General features: G+C 46.6%; 1 protein-coding gene across 21 annotated transcripts in view; it reads right to left on the bottom strand.

The window, feature by feature from the left end:
* Nucleotides 1–350: 350 nt before the first annotated feature.
* grip1 (glutamate receptor interacting protein 1) overlaps nucleotides 351–20,710 on the bottom strand; it is a 35,477-nt gene continuing 15,117 nt past the window's right edge. For 2 of the 21 annotated variants that reach the window (XM_078100769.1, XM_078100763.1), the window contains exons 2-27: nucleotides 17,263–17,343; nucleotides 14,081–14,216; nucleotides 13,566–13,711; nucleotides 13,325–13,408; nucleotides 13,157–13,232; nucleotides 12,921–13,066; nucleotides 12,664–12,811; nucleotides 12,407–12,576; nucleotides 11,599–11,736; nucleotides 11,335–11,484; nucleotides 10,906–11,092; nucleotides 10,661–10,806; nucleotides 10,189–10,269; nucleotides 10,020–10,089; nucleotides 9,125–9,270; nucleotides 8,329–8,473; nucleotides 7,676–7,815; nucleotides 7,350–7,553; nucleotides 7,113–7,266; nucleotides 6,504–6,542; nucleotides 6,130–6,241; nucleotides 5,865–5,897; nucleotides 5,121–5,231; nucleotides 4,908–5,024; nucleotides 4,681–4,827; nucleotides 351–3,830 (exon numbers count right to left, since the gene is read on the bottom strand). In XM_078100769.1, the coding sequence (XP_077956895.1) occupies nucleotides 3,531–3,830; nucleotides 4,681–4,827; nucleotides 4,908–5,024; nucleotides 5,121–5,231; nucleotides 5,865–5,897; nucleotides 6,130–6,241; nucleotides 6,504–6,542; nucleotides 7,113–7,266; nucleotides 7,350–7,553; nucleotides 7,676–7,815; nucleotides 8,329–8,473; nucleotides 9,125–9,270; nucleotides 10,020–10,089; nucleotides 10,189–10,269; nucleotides 10,661–10,806; nucleotides 10,906–11,092; nucleotides 11,335–11,484; nucleotides 11,599–11,736; nucleotides 12,407–12,576; nucleotides 12,664–12,811; nucleotides 12,921–13,066; nucleotides 13,157–13,232; nucleotides 13,325–13,408; nucleotides 13,566–13,711; nucleotides 14,081–14,216; nucleotides 17,263–17,343 (3,407 nt within the window). In that variant the 3' untranslated portion in view covers nucleotides 351–3,530. Of the gene's footprint in view, nucleotides 3,831–4,680; nucleotides 4,828–4,907; nucleotides 5,025–5,120; nucleotides 5,232–5,864; nucleotides 5,898–6,129; nucleotides 6,242–6,503; nucleotides 6,543–7,112; nucleotides 7,267–7,349; nucleotides 7,554–7,675; nucleotides 7,816–8,328; nucleotides 8,474–9,124; nucleotides 9,271–10,019; nucleotides 10,090–10,188; nucleotides 10,270–10,660; nucleotides 10,807–10,905; nucleotides 11,093–11,334; nucleotides 11,485–11,598; nucleotides 11,737–12,406; nucleotides 12,577–12,663; nucleotides 12,812–12,920; nucleotides 13,067–13,156; nucleotides 13,233–13,324; nucleotides 13,409–13,565; nucleotides 13,712–14,080; nucleotides 14,217–17,262; nucleotides 17,344–19,702; nucleotides 19,904–20,710 lie in introns of those variants that run through there. The other 19 variants (XM_078100771.1, XM_078100766.1, XM_078100774.1 and 16 more) reach the window with 13 other exon arrangements.

The following is a 20,710-nucleotide window of genomic DNA, read 5'->3' as shown; positions in this document are numbered from 1 at the left end:
TTCACTTTATTTTACATTTTTAACTTACTCATAGTTACTTACTTAAACTAACCCATAGCATTATATTACTAACCCATAGCATTATATTTTATTCCTCCTGCACTGTTGTCTTGTCGTCCATTGTCGTACTGTCTGCTGTCACGCACCAACCACCAAGTCAAATTCCTTGTATGTGACATATTATGGGAATAAATGTTTCCTGATTCCGGATACAGTGGGAAATAATTTTACATGAAAATCTACAAATCAATCCATAGCTATTAAATAGCTACAAAATAATACTCCATTGTGAAACACTCTACTGTAAAATGACACATTTATAAGAACAGTTTTATTAAAACCAAGAAACATGGAGTTGAGTTCATGTTTATTGTTGCTCAGTAGTAGCCCATACAAAGGGGGGTGGAGGAGAGCAGTGGAGCCCGACAGGACAAACACTAGGAACGTCATGCTACCAAAGTATTAAATTTGTACAAAAATACTTTACAACATCCCTGTTCCTATAAAGAAAATACAGTTTGGTTGGTTGGTGAAGCTACATGGAAACTAATCTGACCCACTACTTCAAAAGGCAGTGCAATGCCTGTGTGTGTCTGTGTGTGCGTCTGTGTGTCTGTGCTGATATCTTGAATCACTACAGTGCAAATCCTTGCAACGTTTTATACACACAAACCCATACACACACAATGAGGAACATAGCTGCAATTATAATAAATAAATAAATTACTCACCAAATAAATATACAACGTTTTTGCAAATGACAGCGCAGGTCAAGTAAATGCGAGAAAAATATACACAAAAATAGAAAAAAATGTATTCATTTGATTTTAAACCAAATAATTTTTACTCATTTATTTTCATATATATTTACTTTACTTAATTAATTTCCCCATTTTAATGTCCTTTTATTCATCTTTTCACTTATTTATTTATTATTATCAGCTTTAGTCCTCCATACAAAGAACACACACAAACACATAGTACATGCGCACAAACATGGCAATAGATCTCACAAACCTCTTTAAGCCACGCCCCTCAGCCCAGCTAAAATGCTAACGGTGCTGATCACCTGGAAATTCTACTGCTCAAGTTACTACTACAAATGGGTTTTCTGTGTTATGTTAAGACTTAAAACAACAGTTAATGCTAACCATGTGCTAACTGAATACCGGCAAGCTATATTACGATACTGGCTGTGTTTACAAGATGCAAGCTACATGTTAGCCCTGTGCTAAGTGTGTGCTAACCAAACACTGGTTTTGGTAGTGTTGGCCGTAGATTATTTATTTGCTAACATTTGGCTAGATGTTAGCCTTGCTCCAGCTGTGTACCAATCAAATACTAGCAAAGTTCACCAGGTTTTAGCCCTGTTTTAGCATTGTGCTGGGTGTGTGCAAACAATATACTTGCTTTGGCTTAGCTTTGTGCTAACATCTATGTATGAAGGCTATATGTTGACCAGTATTGCGTAAGTTCTGTGCTAACCGTACATTAACCGAATGGTTAGCCTATGTCTGCGACGTGGTAACCATCGCTAGTATTAGCTTTATATCATCTTATGTTAGTCACATGGGAGGTTATGCTAGCCCGGTGTTCGGCGTTCACAAGCTAACTGCATGCTAGCATTCAGGAATGGTTTCTTTTGGTGATTGATAATGTAATAATTCAGACCGAGGGGGGGCAGGCAGATGTTGACATGACTGCAGAATTAATGCGCACACACACACACACACACATAAAGCACACACAGGAATTTACTGTCACAGTTTTCCTGTTCAAACAGGATTTTTTTCTTGTGTAACAACTTTGTATTTGTGGTTATGAGGTGATGGTTTCGGGGGCTCGATGGTCTCGCGGTGAACAGCAACAGAACTGAAGCTTTTTTTTTTCAAATCTATTTTACATCTTTTCAAGTTCAGTCGCCATGGAAACAAACAGAGAAAATCGACAACAGTCAATCAAAAAACACACCAATCGATAAGCATAATAGATCACTGTTACTGTGGGGGTCAGGGAAGTCAGGGTAGGGGCATGCTTGGCTTCTTCCCGGTAGCAGATTGGTTCGCCCCGGCACACAAGCCAACCAATCACAGACGGGCGGCAGGGAAGATTTTCTGATTGGTTCCAGCCAATCAGCTGAATCTCTCACAACTGCCGTCCATCTGTCATCTGGCTGCCTATTGGTCGAGGAAAGAAGGGGAGAATGGTCGGGCGGGGGGGGGGGGGACAGGACGAGAACTTGAGGTTGGAGGAGCTTAACTGGCCTTGTGTTTAACACACAAACAAACACACACACACACACACACACACACACATACATACATACACACAGTGTGGCCAGTCCAACAGGTGTAAACAGTAGAAAAAGATTCTTATTGAACTGCTCAGTGTCATCATCATTATTAATATTATTACTCTTCTGGTCTGCAGCTCATTCATGGCACAGAACTGAAATCTAACAGTAAACCTTCGGTCTTATTTCATTCGGGATGCTCCGATCAATATCAGCTGATCCTCATTTGTCTAGAAACTGACTAATAATAATAAATGTAAAAGCAGTAATGTGTATTCCACCATTAGGGCTGCGCATCCTGCAGAAAAGGTCCATCAAGTAGCCGCTTGTATCGCTTTTTATAAAAGTCACATCATTCTTCCTCTGCAGAGTTTGCCCAGCTGGTTCAAATATCCAGCAATTTAAGCGACGGACAGTTTTGTTTGGACTTCTTCTTTATTTAATTCTTGGCAGACTAACCACAGGAAGTGATTGGCTGCTTACCGTGGGTTAAAATCAACAGTCACATTTTGATTTGCATATAGAGGGGCAATTGAGCTCTAAGCGGAACCTTGCAGGCCCATTAAGGTACTTTTACTTTTAAGGTGTTGATCAATCAATTTTTAAGAAAAATGAGAGTAGATTTCCTGATCGGAGCATCCCTCGTCTCCTTGGAAACCTGTATGTCCTTCAGCAGGTTCTAGGTTCTGGAGTCGCATCCGTCTTTGTGCTGCTGTGGTCCTTGGCCGGTACTGCCGGACGTCATGGTTCTGATTCTAGTGAGACGGACCTCACAGCTCTGACTCAGTTGTCCAGCTTCTGGGATGAACCAGTAAACCAGTATACCTCGTCTGTGGCTCTGGCTTCAATAGAATCAAAGGCCATGGCGGTGGGCAAGCAAAACCAGTACCCACTAACCAGTAAGGCCAGTACCTCTTGCTATGGTTGCAGTAGGATCAAGAGTTGTAGTTCTGGTTCCAGTGACACCAGTCGGACAGAATGCAGAACAAGTTCAAGTGAAAAGGTGAGGTGTTGCTCTGCTCCATCAGTGTGCTTTCAGGCTGCATTAGCAGTTTCAAGGTCAAAGGTCAAAGATCATCCAGAGGGTGTGTGTGTAGCACCATGGGGGAGGGGAGGTTCCACTCTGAACCAGTTTGGACGGCTCCAAAACCGTCTCATTGACCTTAGTTTTACTGTTCGCCTTGTTGACCACTCCAGTACAATCTGGTTGGCACTGGTTTGATCCGGTTTCTGTCTGCTACAAGGAATTATTATTCACCTGACCCATCTCAAGCCCCGCCCCCAGCCCGTCTCCCGGCTTGCTCCACTTGAGCGGTACGCCGTCTTCTTCCGTGCCGATCAAGAACTCTGAAGGTCCCAGATCGCCGCCGAGAGGCTGAGGGGAGTGGCCGCTGTTGGCGATGCCGTCGGTGTGATTGGCCAGCGGCGAAGAGGAGGCGGGGTTTCGGCTGATGACCAGCTCCAGGTGGTTCGGGGACTCGGCGATTAGCGGGACGACGAGGCAGCAGTCGAAGTCGCGGGTCCTCACGTGGTTAATCTGGTAGAAAAAAACACGCACGTGGTTCAAGTAGCTGAGGAGCTTCACAGGGGCTGCGAGCTTATTCGCAGGTACTGTATTTGGTCGACACGTTCTCCTGACACGTTCTATTGACACGTTCTACTAACACGTTCTATTGACACGTTCTACTAACACATTCTACTAACACGTTCTATTGACACGTTCTACTGACACGTTCTATTAACACGTTCTACTGACGCGTTCTACTGACACGTTCTATTAACACGTTCTATTGACATGTTCTACTAACACGTTCTACCGACACGTTCTACTGACACGTTCTACCGACACGTTCTACCGACACGTTCTATTAACATGTTTTATTAACACGTTCTATTAACATGTTCCACTAACACGTTCTACTGACATGTTCTACTGACATGTTCTACTGACACGTTCTACCGACACGTTCTATTAACATGTTCCACTAACACGTTCTACTGACACGTTCTACCGACACGTTCTACCGACACGTTCTATTAACATGTTTTATTAACACGTTCTATTAACACGTTCTATTAACATGTTCCACTAACACGTTCTACTGACATGTTCTACTGACACGTTCTACCGACACATTCTATTAACATGTTCCACTAACACGTTCTACTGACACGTTCTACCGACACGTTCTATTAACACGTTTTATTAACATGTTCTATTGACATGTTCCACTAACACGTTCTACTGGCACGTTCTATTGACACGTTCTATTGACGTGTTCTACTAAGACGTTCTACTGACACGTTCTAACACATTCTACTGACACGTTCTACTAACACGTTCTACTGACACGTTCTACTAACACTGCCAACCCGTGTTTTAGTACCTGTAGTATTCGGTCGTAGGCTCGGAGGCCTCCTCGCTCTGCCGCCCCCCCCGGTCGGATGTTGTTCACGTACACGCCGCGGTCCAACATCCCGTCAGAGACACTGAACCCAAAGTCCTCCATGTCTGAGAGCTTCTCTAGAGTCAGCTGCAAACACACACACACGCCGTTAGGACCACAGGAGGTACATTTACCTTCGGTGCCCTATTCAAGAGGTCACACGTTACCTTGTGGAGCTCTACAGGGTTCTGGTTCAGGATCTCGTTGACTTCCTGCCTCATCTTCCTCATGGCGAAGGCTCGGCGCTGGGGGTCAGAGGGTAAGGTGCTGGAACGATTGGTCACCTGAGGAAATAGGGATAAATCCTCCAGAAGATAGGAAACACTCTTTAAAGATGAGACAATAACAACAGTCAGAGGTCAGAGGTCGGTCCCGGTTACCTGCGGTTTGGAGTTGCTGCGTTCCTGGAAGCTCGCCTGGCGTCCCAGTGTGCTGCGCAGGGGGGTGGGATCATGGTTGAGACTGAGGCTAGAGCCGGACATGATGGTTGCCTGCAGACAGCCAATCAAAATCATCGAAACAAAGAGTCCATCCCAAATGAAAAGATTTGATCCATCACATAAACGTTTCTAGGAATCCGAACTTTGACCCCAGCTTACATCATAATGCCAGGACAGACCTTTCCTGACAGGTGATGATGATCTCTACTGACATGTTCTACTGACATGTTCTACTACTGATCCTTTAACGTGGTTCTACGGTTTCCTCCACATCAATCAACACTCCAATCAGAATCCAGGACCCATCAGACACATGCATGACTTAATGACTGGGAAAAGCCACTACCCATCAGGTCTTGCACAAGCTCTCCCAGCATGCCTTGCTCAAACTGCCATGCTTGGTGCAACATGACTACACGTTATTGGCCAGAAGGGGGCGATGTCACTAAATTGTCACAATGACATCATCATGGTCTTTGCAGCTCTGTTGCCGGTGGAGCTGTTAGTCACATTTACCAAAAACAAAACACGTCTGATGTTGGACAACGCTAAAACATGTGGACTGAGAAGGAGGAGCAGAGGGAGGAGCAGTGAAGGGGCGAGGTCAGAAGCAGGAGAGGACAGAAAGAGAGGAAGGAGGAGAAATGAAGAGAGTTAGTATCTAGGGAGGAAGGAGGAGGATACCAGAGTGAGGAGTTGTGCTTCCTTTCCATCCTGCTGGAACAGAAGAAGTCATTTCTCTTTTCAGCTCAATGACTCAACGTTTACGTATCTATTTAAAACATGAAGTTCTTTCACCAGGAGGATGTGTACTATATGTACTACGAACAGAGGTAGAAGTACTTTGACCTTTTACTTCATGTGCAAAACTTGAAGATCTCGTTCCCCTACACTACTTCTACTGGTACTACTACTTACTACTACTACTACCTCTTCCACTAGGACTCACCTCCAGCTCTCGGAGGATGCCGCTCTGGCCGCAGGTCTCTAGGTCCTCCAGAGCTTGAGACCAGAAGTTCTCCTCCTGGTCCGGTTCTGTCCCATCGTGTCCCACGGTGAACCTGTGGTCAAAGGTCAAAGGTCAGCCATTCAGAGGGAAGGCATCCTGATGGGACTCACACACACACACACACACACACACACACACACGGAGGAGGACAGGTCATGCTGGTTGTGAGGGACAACGCGTGCAGCGACACGTACACATCAGGTGTACGTGTCGAGATGGCACAGGGTCAAAGGTCACCGGGTGAGGGTTTTCTGCTAGGAGGGAGTGACGGAAGACTGTGTGGAGGTTCAAAGGGTCAAAGATCAGTGTGGTACCTGCTGTCAGTGATTAGACCGCTAGGCAGATTGCAGCCTCTGCAGACAGAGACACACTGCTGTTACCGCTATTAGCTCGCTGATAGCAGCTTCTACTGATTTGAATGAGGAACGCTAACACGCTAATTGTATGGAGGACTGAAGATGGCAATAATCAATTATTGAACAATAAAAATGTATTAAATAAGAAATAAATTGAATAGTAAAAAAGTCATGCATCAAATTTTTCTGGTATATTTAAAAGAAATTAACATATATGGAAAAAAATAAAATGTATTTATTGTCACTGACAAATTGCTAATTTATGTAATTATTACCTTCGATATTTATTACTCCCCCTGATATTGCATTTTATGTTTATATCCTTCAGTTTCTTCTGCAAAGTGATTCATCGATTTTAAATTATTATAAAAGAGGTATTAACATTAATTATATTAATTATTATATATTATTATCTACTATCATTAAAATATCGGATCATTCCTTTAAATCCTTTAAATAACAGTAGTCTGGTTTTGTAATTTGGGCCAAATGGAATTAAAACATGTTAAAGTATTCACACACTTTTCTTTATAGATTGTAGATGGACTGTCTCTCGGTGTGTCTCACCCTCCGATTGGTGGGCGGTCCCAGTCGTCGTCGATCAGGCCCAGATCTGACAGCGGATTGGCCTTCTGCCGGGTGGAGGAAGACGATTGGCTGTTGCTCGTCTTGGTGTTGCGCCACTCATGAAAAGTGTACGGACATGACTGAAACGGCGGCGCTGCACGCAGAGAGAAGTCTCTGTCATTACAATCGCGACTTGACACCGCGGAAGGTCAAAGGTCGGCGGTTTCGGTTTCCTACCCGGCGTGCTGAAGCTGCCGTCCATGTTGGACCCGTCCCAGGACTCCACGGCGCTGTCCACCGACGGCAGCGCGCTGAACGCCCGCTGGCCGGGCAGGGGCGCCACCATGACGACGGGCTCGTCCAACCCGTCCTGGTGCTCGTGGAAAAGCCCCGCCCCCGTCCCGAGGCCTGGACCAATCACACCAGACTTGGGGCTTGACACTAAAGAGAGGAAACATTGTTACATCCAAAATATACTGTAAGTGTAAAGACACGTGGGGCAAACCAGTGTGCGACTGCTGCGAGTATCCTGAGTGTGTACAAGTACATCAACGTGTACGTACGCTCGCCCTGCTTCTTGATCTTCAGGGTGACCGTCTCTCCTGCTTGTTGCAGCAGACTGATGGCTTCGCTCAGAGGTTTCCCCTTCAGGCTGCTGCTGTTGATCGCCAGGATACGATCGCCGACGTGGATGGCTCCGGTCCTACAGTACACAACAACAACACAACAACAACAACAAACACACACACACACACACACACAGGTATCTAAATGGTAATAATAAATACATAATAAGGTGTAATACTGTATGTTCTCCACATCATCATAGATTGACAAGTTTTGCTTTTACATTTTGAAGTTGAACAGAGAATAACATGATAACAATAATAATAACAATAATAATAACTGAGCAGCCAAAATAAAATAAAATAAAGATATACAAAATAATAAAAAATCGTGCTCTTTCTCAATAAAAATACATACAAATCAATCAAATCATTACTATATTCCACACTGTGAAGAAATTAAACCCCTTCCAGCGCTCAGTATAAATATTATAAATAGCTTTAAAAAAATGTATTTGTAAATCAAAATGAATATATAATTAAATGAGTCTCTTATTCCAATTATTAACATTTGTTATTGCACAACAGTACACACTTGAGTCTGAAGATATACTGTGTGTGTATATATATATATGTGGGTGTACTTTTACCTCTCGGCCAGCCCTCCTTTGCTCAGCGAGGAGATGACGATGGGGTCGAAGGGCTCCTCGGTGCCGGAGATGGTGATGCCCAGCGGGCCTCCGTACCGCTGCAGCTCCACCGTGTAGATGATGTTGCCGGAGACTTCCTGTTCGTCTGAAACGTTCAATAAATGTTCATTCAAACAAAAGGTCGACTGCTGAGCGACAAAGTGCATGATGGGACGTGGATTAGTGTCTGTATGTCCATGAATAAAACGAGATTGTACTTATATTGTACTATACAAGATGTTTCTCAAAACTGTCTCTTATCACTTAAATATATCTATATATTATATTTTACTGCATTTGTATTAATAATACATTATAATTATTAATCAAAAATAATTTTCAGAACAAAGCTGCCAAAATAAAAATAAAAACGAGGAATTAAATATGCCATTAAATATCACCATAATAATATAATCAACCATTTATTTTATATTGTCTGGATTTTATATTAATTCCTTGTTTATTTACTTTCCTAATAATTTTAAATAAAACAAGAATGAAAAGAATAATGTAAATAAATCAATAGAACATTAATACATGAGATATCTATTAAACACATGTTATCAAAAATTATTTTATTTTACCAAAATTTCTGGGTTCTTTCTTTTCCACGTAACATGAGAAAAAATAAAAAAATAACAAGTACTGCTCAGTACTCCAACCCGTGTTGAGAGGCTGGTTTCTGGTCTCTGGTGACCTCTAGAGGACAGAGTCCTTCCTACAGCCGGTTCGTTGGTTTGAGGACTCGTCTTTGTACCCGAGTTGTCTTCGTCTTTCCGTATCTTCAGCTTGACGAGCTCCTCGCACTGCTGCAGGATGTCGACGGCTTCCTCCATGGAGCAGCTCTCCACCCGGATGTTGTCAATGGCCAATAGCTTGTCTCCGAGCTCCAGGGTCCCCGTCCTGAGACACACACACACACACACACACACACTGACCCTAATTAACCGACTACAATCAGCTGACCGAGTTTCACGCAGCCGACAGTGGAGACAGAGTTTTGCTTTTGCTTGTGTGTCTATCGGTATGTGTGTAGCTGTGTGTAGCTGTGTGTAGCTGTGTGTTTGTTTGTGTCCACCTGTGTGTGTGTGTGTACCTGTGTGTGTGTGTGTGTGTGTACCTGTGTGTGTGTGTGTACCTGTGTGTGTGTATACCTGTGTGTGTGTGTGTGTACCTGCGTGTGTGTGTATACACCTGCGTGTGTGTGTATACCTGTGTGTGTGTGTGTGTGTGTACCTGTGTGTGTGTGTGTGTGTGTGTACCTGTGTGTGTGTGTATACCTGTGTGTGTGTGTGTGTGTGTACCTGCGTGTGTGTGTATACCTGTGTGTGTGTGTGTGTACCTGTGTGTGTGTGTATACCTGTGTGTGTGTGTGTGTACCTGTGTGTGTGTGTATACCTGTGTGTGTGTGTGTGTACCTGTGTGTGTGTGTGTGTACCTGTGTGTGTGTGTGTGTACCTGTGTGTGTGTATACCTGTGTGTGTGTATACCTGTGTGTGTGTACCTGTGTGTGTGTGTGTGTGTGTACCTGCGTGTGTGTGTATACCTGTGTGTGTGTATACCTGTGTGTGTGTACCTGTGTGTGTGTGTGTGTGTGTGTGTACCTGCGTGTGTGTGTGTATACCTGTGTGTGTGTGTGTGTGTGTGTGTACCTGTGTGCCACGCTGCCTTTCTTGATGTCAGAGATGATCAGAGGATCCGCTGGTTTCCTGTTGGACGGAGCTGCAGACAGAGAAGAGAAGAGAAAGGTTGAAGGTTGAAGAGCAAACGGACGTCGAGGTAGAACTTTAGACGCCGTCTCTACTTCCTGCGTCCACTCACAGCTGATGGTGATTCCCAGCTCCACTCCTGGTTTCTTGGGCAGCTTCACGTGAAACGTTCCTGAACTGGGAATGACGGACTCTGAGGGACACACAGACCCGCGAGTTCACTTCACCGGAGGAATGTAGAGTTGTGTGACATTACTGTGTGTTTCTATCATAGAGACACAACATACGCATTAAACAAACAAGTAGTTAAATACTTGTACCATCGACGTCGCTCCATTTAAGTGTTTTATTCTGTTTGATGTTTAAATATCATATATAAATAATAATAATAAAAATAATAATAAATGTAACAGCAGGCCACTGTTATAAGCATCATCTCCTTTACCGAGTCAACGGTCACATTGTCTGACAGTTACAGTGAGACACCACAGAAGAAGAAGACGACACAAACAGACGGTTCATTTAACTGTGCGTGTGTGTGTGTTTGCATGCATGCGTGTGCGTGTACGTCTGTGTGAAGTTACCGGCTACGTCGAACTCGATCTCCAGCGTGAGCTGAGCCGTGATGGACGAGTCTCTGAGCAGCTGATTGGTTTCCTCCAGAGTCGAGTCCTCAGTGGGAACTCCATTTATGGACAAAATCCTGTCACCAATCTGCAGGATGCCACACCTGCACACACACACACACACACACACACAGACACACACACACACAGTTACTATGTGTATGTAGTCAGCTACGGTCGTGCAGACGGTATCGTCCCATCACCTCTCCGCCGGGCTGTCGGGGTCGATGTAGGCGATGAGCGGCGGCGAGGACAGCGTTTCCGTGGCGAACACGCCGCCCTGCAGCTGCAGGCCGAACCCCATGACGCCGTCGCCTAGCAACGTCACCTCCGTGGTTTCCGTGTGTACGACCTGACCGGCGAGACCAACGGTGCTGGAGGCCAGAGACACTGACGGGGAGACACAGATAAGACTTTATACATCTTATATTCTCTGCTTTTCACATCAGTAGGTGAAATATTTTTGGCCTTTTCTTTTTTAGGTTTTGTTTCAGTAAAGGTATCAGTATAAAACTACTCTGTATCAGTAAATTTATCCTTGTTCCTGAGTTTTATGGTCTGTTACACCTCTGTGACGTCTGAGGCGTCAGAGAAGCAGAGGGCTGCAGTCAGAGGTCAGAGGTCAGACTCACAGGAGCTCTTGAAGTCCTTCTTCTTGCCTTTCCTCCTCATCAGCGTGCCCCTTGGACTTGTGGGATACATGTTCCGGGGCATTGTGCTCATGTTGAGGGACGAGAGACTGTAAGCCGACATGGAGCCGGGAGAGAACGAGTGGCTCAGAGCTGCAGAGACAGAGAGAGACCGTGAGGATGAGGATGAGGATGAAGATGACAGGAAAATATCACAGCCATGGGGGGGAGAGCGAAAGAGAGAAAGGGGGGGAGGGCGGAACGTACGGGGGTTGTTTGTATGGCGGTTGTGTGATCTGGCAGCTGATTGGTCGGGGTGGTACGTGTTGTAGTGGTAGGGGGGGAGGATGGGGGCGGAGCCTCCAGTCTCCCAGGGAAGGGTGCGGGGACTACGCTGCACCTTGACTGCGCGCACACACACAGACACACACAGACACACACAGGAGGGTGTCGGGGTTAAGGCAGGAGGAAAGGTCAGAGGTCAGGTAGCTGCTTCATAAAAGATGACATCTTACTTACTGTGTTTTATCAGATCATTTATCTGTGTCCTGCGTATATATATATGTATGGAAATATACTCTAAAATATACGTGTGTATAATATATATATATATATATATATATATATACAGTCACCTTTTACAATGTACTACACTGTAAAATGTATTAATGAAAAGTCCTGCATAAAAACTGTTACAGTAGTACATTAGTGCATTCAGGAAAATTAGTATTTAAAAGTTAACAATGTCCCTTGTGACGTTAAATAGAGATAAATTATTACAATATTATGACAATTAAATTACTAAATCAACAATCTGTATTTGTTCCCCTGGAGTCAGATGCAGCTTCATAACAATTCTAAATAAATCATTCTTTCTTACTTGGCTTATCATCTTCCCTTTCCATTTCTTTAGTGTTTATATCGTGCTGCGGTGCGTTCAGGGCCGGTCGGGCCCGTTCTTTAGTGTTTATATCGTGCTGCGGTGCGTTCAGGGCCGGTCGGGCCCGTTCTTTAGTGTTTATACCGTGCTGCGGTGTGTTCAGGGCCGGTCGGGCCTGTTCTTTAGTGTTTATACCGTGCTGCGGTGCGTTCAGGGCCGGTCGGGCCTGGTGTTGAGGAAGGATCTCCATGCGGACGGTCTGACAGGAGGCAGAAAGCAGCTGAGTGGCTTCAGCCAGAGAACAAAACTCCATCGACTTCCCGTCCACAGACAGAATGTGATCTCCTGCATGAAGAGCTCCACATCTACACAGAGAAGAAGAAGAAGAAGAAGAAGTTTAGGTGTCGGTATCTGGGGATGAATCATTGGTCAGGGGTCAGAGGTCAGGCTACCTGTCCGCTATGCTGGCCGGCTTGACCTTGTCGATGACGATGACCTGCTTGCTGCAGAACATGGAGGTGGACAGGGCCACGCCCAGACTGGAGCCCGTTGCCTTGGCAACCTCCACCAGCAGCGGCCCTGACGCCGTGGCAACAGAATCTGATGAGAGGAACAACGACTTCAGGAGCTTTTTAAATAAAGGTGTGATTAGTCTTATCGGTGGTTCAGTCAGTCAGGTGACTGGAGCGCCCCCCCCCCCCCCACTGACCCATCACTGAGACGTCGTACTCCAGCAGCAGCGTGGCCTCCTGCCCGCACTGCTTCAGGATGCTCATGGCCTCTGACAGCGTGCTGCCGTGGAGACGGATCCCGTCGATGCTTAGCAACCGGTCGCCAGGCTTCACGGTTCCTTCCCTGGAGACGCAGAGGGAGAGAGGACGTGTTTCAGGTGCTGCCGAAGCTCCGGAGGGACACAAAGCCCCCAAGAGGGCAGAGGTCACGCACCTGTCAGCCGGGCCGCCGGGCCTGATGGTTGTTATGACGATCGGGCGGGACTTGTTCCTGTCTTCACGGGCTCCACCTGCACACACACACACACACACACAGCAATGTGTTTACCATCACACGCACACACACACACACAAACACACACACGCACTAAGGTCCACTCACCTCTGATGACGAAGCCAAAGCTGTTTCCGTCTTTGTGAAGGGTGACTTCTACGTTCTTAAACATGACCCCTGACCCCTGGACCGCTGCAACACAGCAACACATCAGCATGACCTCTGACCTCCGAATAACGCTCCTAACCCAATGCTGTCCTTCTTACGTACGTGGAAGATGGATGTGCTACTACCTGCACTAGTACTACTACCTGTACGAGTACTACTACCTTCACCTGGCGGTACTTACAGAGCGGCGGCAGCTCGTACTCGACCTCCAGGACGACTCGCTCCCCCACGTTCTTCAGCAGGCTGATGATCTCGTCGTGTCTGAACTTGGACAAGTTGATGCCGTTAACGGCTCGGATGTAGTCGCCCACGTTCAGCTGGTCGCTCCTACGGGCAGACACACACACACACACACACACACACACGTATACACACACACACACACACACACACACACACACACACACACACACACGCGTATACACACACACACACACACACACACACACACGTATACACACACACACACACACACGCGCGTATACACACACACACACAGACACACACACACGCGTATACACACACACACACACACACACACACACACACACACACACACGTATACACACACACACACAGACACACACACACACGCGTATACACACACACACACACACACACACACACAATCAACATGTGTATACACACTGTAGGGTGGAGGTCGTCCCTTTGAGGGGGTGGAGAGATGGTGCTCACCTGGCGGCGATGCCTCCCTGACGTAGGTTTGAAACCCGAGGCTTCCCGTCTTTGTCGATGCCGCCCGACACCGTCAGGCCGAGTGTCGTCCCCTCCTTCTTCATCAGCTCCACCACCGAGCACCCCCGAAACTCATCTACGTCACACACACACACAAGTCTGAGACACACTTCAGCTCTACTCCACCTCAACACCGCATCTACACCCCATCTCCACATCTACTCCACCTCTCCTCCACGTCTACTCCACCTCTACACCGCATCTACACCCCATCTCCACATCTACTCCACCTCTCCTCCACGTCTACTCCACCTCTACACCGCATCTACACCCCATCTCCACATCTACTCCACCTCTCCTCCACGTCTACTCCACCTCTACACCGCATCTACACCCCATCTCCACATCTACTCCACCTCTCCTCCACGTCTACTCCACCTCTACACCCCATCTCCACATCTACTCCACCTGTCCTCCATGTCTACTCCACCTCTACACCGCATCTACACCCCATCTCCACATCTACTCCACCTCTACACCGCATCTACACCCCATCTCCACATCTACTCCACCTGTCCTCCATGTCTACTCCACCTCTACACCGCATCTACACCCCATCTCCACATCTACTCCACCTCTACACCGCATCTACACCCCATCTCCACATCTACTCCACCTCTCCTCCACGTCTACTCCACCTCTCCGCACTCTGACTTCCTGGTTTTGTCCCGGCAGGAAACAAAATAATAAATCTCCAGGGAGGCGAGAAGTCGTCCTGTGTTCTGTAGTCCATCAATATTTCATCAGACCACTGAAATATTGACGAGCATGAGACAGAGGAGAGGGAGGAGAGGAGAGGAGAGAAGATGGAGGAGGAGAGAGGGAGGAGAGGGATGGGAGGAGAAGAGACGAGAGGAGGAGAGGAGAGGAGATGGAGAGGGATGGAGGAGGAGAGGAGAGGGATGGGAGGAGAAGAGACGAGAGGAGGAGAGGAGATGGAGAGAGAAGGGAGGAGAGGAGATGGAGAGGAGAGGAGAGGAGAGATGGAGAGAGAAGGGAGGAGAGGAGATGGAGGAGAGGAGAGGAGAGGAGATGGAGGAGGAGAGAGGGAGGAGAGGGATGGGAGGAGAAGAGACGAGAGGAGGAGAGGAGAGGAGATGGAGAGGAGGAGAGGAGAGGAGGAGGAGAGAGGGAGGAGAGGGATGGGAGGAGAAGAGACGAGAGGAGGAGAGGAGAGAGGGAGGAGGAGAGGAGAGGAGATGGTGGAGGAGAGGAGAGGGATGGGAGGAGAGGAGATGGAGTGGGAAGGGAGGAGAGGAGATGGAGGAGAGGAGATGGAGAGGAGGAGGGGAGGAGATGGAGGAGAGGAGGAGGAGGGGAGGAGAGGAGGAGGAGGGGAGGAGAGGAGGAGATGGAGGAGAGGGAGAGGAGGAGAGGAGAGGAGGAGGAGGGGAGGAGATGGAGAGGAGGAGAGGAGGAGAGGAGAGGAGGAGGAGGGGAGGAGGGGAGGAGATGGAGGAGAGGGAGGAGAGGAGAGGGAGAGGAGGAGAGGAGGAGGAGGGGAGGAGGAGGGGAGGAGAGGGAGGAGAGGAGAGGGAGGATTCCACAGCTGACCTGGAATTCAGCTGATGAAACAGATCATGGATTCTTTGAAATGTCGTATTTAATATTAATCGAGCCTCGTTCATTCTTCTTCCTCCAAATAGAAGCAACAAAGATCTAAAATATCAGATCTGACTCTGAGAAAAGAGAAAGACCGTCTGCTCTCCTCACATGACAGGGGGGAGTTTGGTTCTGCTATGAGGGCCAGCAGGAGATCTACAACACCAAAGACCGCTCCACCAGTTCCTCCTTCAACTGGGTCCTCAGCTGCACCAATTTCTCCTTAAACTGGTTCCTCGGCTTCACCAGTTCTACCTTTAACTGGGCCCTCAGCTCCACCAGTTCCTCCTTAAACTGGGTCCTCAGCTCCACCAGTTCCTCCTTCAACTGGGTCCTCAGCTGCACCAATTTCTCCTTAAACTGGTTCCTCGGCTTCACCAGTTCTACCTTTAACTGGGCCCTCAGCTCCACCAGTTCCTCCTTAAACTGGGTCCTCAGCTCCACCAGTTCCTCCTTAAACAGGGTCCGGAGCTCCACCTTAAACTGGTTCCTCGGCTTCACCAGTTCCTCCTTAAACTGGGTCCTGAGCTCCACCTTTAACTAGGCCCTCCGCTCCACCAGTTCCTCCCTCAAATGGTTCCTCAGCTTCACCAGTTCCTCCTTAAACTGGGTCCTGAGCTCCACCTTTAACTAGGCCCTCAGCTCCACCAGTTCCTCCCTCAAATGGTTCCTCAGCTTCACCAGTTCCTCCTTAAACTGGTTCCTCAGCTCCACCAGTTCCTCCTTAAACTGGGTCCTCGGCTTCACCAGTTCCTCCTTAAACTGGGTCCTGAGCTCCACCTTTAACTGGGCCCTCAGCTCCACCAGTTCCTCCCTCAAATGGTTCCTCAGCTTCACCAGTTCCTCCTTAAACTGGTTCCTCAGCTCCACCAGTTCCTCCTTAAACTGGTTCCTCGGCTTCACCAGTTCCTCCTTAAACTGGGTCCTGAGCTCCACCTTTAACTGGGCCCTCATCTCCACCAGTTCCTCCCTCAACTGGTTCCTCAGCTTCACCAGTTCCTCCTTAAACTGGGTCCTGAGCTCCACCTTTAACTAGGCCCTCAGCTCCACCAGTTCCTCCCTCAAATGGTTCCTCAGCTTCACCAGTTCCTCCTTAAACTGGTTCCTCAGCTCCGCCAGTTCCTCCTTAAACTGGTTCCTCTGCTTCACCAGTTCCACCTTTAACTGGGCCCCTTAGCTCCACCAGTTCCTCCTTAAACTGGGTGCTCAGCTCCACCAGTTCCTCCTTAAACTGCTTCCTCAGCTCCACCAGTTCCTCCTTAAACTGGGTGCTCAGCTCCACCAGTTCCTCCTTAAACTGGTTCCTCGGCTTCACCAGTTCCTCCTTAAACTGGTTCCTCAGCTCCACCAGTTCCTCCTTAAACTGGTTCCTCGGCTTCACCAGTTCCACCTTTAACTGGTTCCTCAGCTCCACCAGTTCCTCCCTTAACTGGTTCCTCAGCTTCACCCGTTCCTCCTTAAACTGTCTCTGAACCTTCTATGAGCTTCTAACAGTTGCTGACGGTGGATGTTGAAGGTACCTGGGATGCTCTGCCTCCTGATGGCCAGCGCTCCATCTGGAGGTCTCGAGCCGGCGGAGTGTTTGGTGTACGGCCCCTCATCTGGAAGACACAAATGAAATACACATGACTTCCCTCGTCCTCGAGGCTCTTCTGAATCTCAAACATTTGACTGGTGTGAAGTTCTCCCAGTTCCTCCCTGAGGTTCTAGTGAGTTGTGTCACTGGTTCTGGAGGCCTGGAAGCGGCTCTTTATGGCTCCAGAACAGTCTTCTAAAGCCCGGACATTCTCGGTTTCGAAGCTCCAGATTATTTTAAAAACAGCTCCAGTACAAAGTTGACCTCGGCTTTTCCCTTGACCTCTTGACCCTTTGACCTCTTCCACAGTAAAATATGGATATTAAAAACAGCACAAAAATACACGAGAACCGCTTCATTTCTAATGTGATTTGTAGCTTGCGGAGCGGTCCAGCGTTAGCGCTAGCGGCTAACGTTAGCGCTAACGGCTAACGTTCCTGTGGAGGCCGCTGAGGGACTGCAGCGGAACCGATGGAGTCCTTTCATGTCGTCGTGCTTTGTTCTAATCTGCTCCACTGCTTTTCGGTTTGGTTCCAGCAGCTGAGCTCTCACACACACACACACACACACACACACACACACACACACACACACACAGCTAACTGGAGATAAACGCTGAGCCTCCTCCACATGTGGGACATGTATGCTGTGTGTACCACACGACGTGCTGGGTTATATAATAACAATCTAAGCCCGTATTGATGAGAGACAATGTTTTAATCAAGATCAGTAGAAGTATTAATACCACACAGTAAGAAATATCATGTGAGGGTAAAGATACTGTAAAAAATACACATCTTTTAGCAAACAAATTCACAGTATAAAGTATGACATTTTAAATAATACTTCAAACGTTTAATGGACCAAACAAATTGATTAAAACAAACTTTATCAGGTTTTGAAACAGGGTGGATTAGTATCATGACTAATAACTACGGACTGTTAACATTTATATTGTTGGTCAGAGAGGCAACTGACTTTACCGATTAAAATTAAAATGACAGAATGTGTACAAACCTTTAAAGAACATACGAATAAAACAACTAAATCTAAAAGATCTATCCATTTTGACAAATTCCAACCAAACAAGAAGAGCAACAAAATCCACTTAATAAAGTATTATAGTACAAACTTGAGGTACTTTTCTGTACTTTAGGACTCCAATCTCCTGCTGCTTTGTACTTCTACATTTCAGAGGTACATCTCATACTTTTTACTGTACTACATCTATAGAAATATTGTATAATAATGATCATTTATATCATCTGCAGGTCTCAGCTTCTCCAAAATGAAGACTTCCTGTTTCATAATCTTGTTTTTGGACATTTAGACATCAAATATATTAAAGATGGTATAACTAATCATTCATGAAATATAAAATAAAGTTTTGATGAAGAGTTTATGAGTTAATAATCCTCCTGATCCAGAATCTGTCTCCTGTCTTCAAGCAGCTGTTTGACCTTCAGCAGCCGAGGTCACCTGACCCCAAAACACACAGTACTGCTGTACTACAAGAGGAAAGATACTCCATCACACTACACCACCAAATCACTGCTAACGTCACTACGGACCAATATTTAGCACATACAGTAAGAGCAAGTTGAAATAAAATAATTATAAATATATAATATATTATATATAAATATATATATATATATATATAAATATGTGTGTGTTTAAATAACAACAATAAGGAAGCTACGATGGCTTCCTGCAGGTTGATGTACATACTTCTACTTAACCTTAAAGAATACTACTTCCAACACTCAAAGCTCAGCGTGATTATGAGGTACTTGACTTGAGTACTTTGTACTCCACTACATTTATTTGGCAGCTTTGCAAATTCAGCATTTGACTATTATAAAAATCTTAAACTGATGAATTATGTGTAGTATATTTATATACAAAAACACCAATAATTCTAACAAATAATATAACATTCTGCCTTTTACTTTTTGTACTTTTACATGCAGATACTTTTGTACTTGGGACTTTAAACTTTAAGCACTGTGGTACAACTACCTGTACTTGAGTAGTAAATGTACTTCTCCCACCGCTGTGAGGAAGTATTCACTGAGGTACTTCTACCGTTATTACAAAATGCGATAAGCAATAAACACCTGAAGCTTCAGAATGAACACACACACACACACACACACACACACACACACACACACACACACACACACACACACACACACACACACACACAGCTGCTTTAGTCATAAACAACCAGCTCGCTCTCTTTTCAATGTCAGCAGTTTACACCAAATGTCACTCGACCGTCGCTCTCTCTCACGCACGCACACGTATGTTACACATGCAAACATGCTTAGCTCTCTCTCTCTCTCTCTCTCTCTCTCTGCATCCCCGAGTCTCTCTACCTTTGTTCACCCTGCGCAGGATTTGGCAGCGACATTTAAACGACACGGCGATCATGGTGAAGCGTCGCCTCGCCTCCCCCCCACCGCCATGCAGCTGCAGCCGCCTCAAAGCTACACCTCCTCCACCTCCTCCACCTCCTCCTCTGTGAGCGGGAGAGTGATGGACGACCTCCTTAAACCGAAGCCATCATGGAGACGCTTCCTGAGGCTCGGCAGACGAGAGAGGGAGAGAGAGAGAGAGAGAGAGGGGGAGAGAGAGAGGGGGAGAGAGAGAGGGAGAGAGAGAGGGGGAGAGAGAGAGGGAGAGCGCTGCAGATGTGAAGCTCCCCCACAAAATGAGGCAGCAGAGGAGGAGGGGGGGGGGGCAGAGTCTGCGCAGATGGTAGGATGAAGAGGAGGAGGAGGGAGGGGGGGAGGGAGGAGGGAGGCTGTTTCCTTCTCCTGGTTTGTTTCTGTGCAGCTGGATGAAGGAAAGGAAAGGAGGACAGCGGGAAGAAAGGGGGAGTGTTAAGGGGGGGTTGGGTTACAAAGGAGAGAAGAAGAAGGAGAGTGGAAAGGAATTGCAAAAAGTAGAAAGAGATAAAATAAACAAGAAATGAAAGAAATACAAATACATGATAGGGAAGGAAATAAGGATGGAGGTCATGTGAGACAAAAAGGAACTACAGTAAGAGCAAAGGAAGGAAGGACACGAGAAAGGAAGGAGGGAAGGAGTAAATAAGGAAAGGAAGGAGGATGTGAAGGAGGAACCAGCATTCCATAAGCTGTCTATCTGGAAACTACATTACCCATAATGCATTACTCCATAAACAGGTATGCGTAGTAGTACTTGATGTTTTTTTCCTGGGCACTGAATTAACCAATGAGCAAACAGCGGTATGAATATCTGTGATGCCATTGGCAGAGAGAGGGGGGGGGCGTGTCCTCGTTCAGCAGGTAGTGAAGTGGTCTGAAATGTGGGTCAGTGTCCCAGCAGGAGATTAGTCACCGGATTAATGTGTGTGTGCG

Source organism: Gasterosteus aculeatus, chromosome 4 (assembly GCF_964276395.1).
Source record: "Gasterosteus aculeatus chromosome 4, fGasAcu3.hap1.1, whole genome shotgun sequence".
Taxonomy (NCBI): domain Eukaryota; kingdom Metazoa; phylum Chordata; class Actinopteri; order Perciformes; family Gasterosteidae; genus Gasterosteus; species Gasterosteus aculeatus.
The sequence above is the reverse complement of the archived record's forward strand: the minus strand, read 5'-3'. Positions and strand labels throughout refer to the sequence as shown.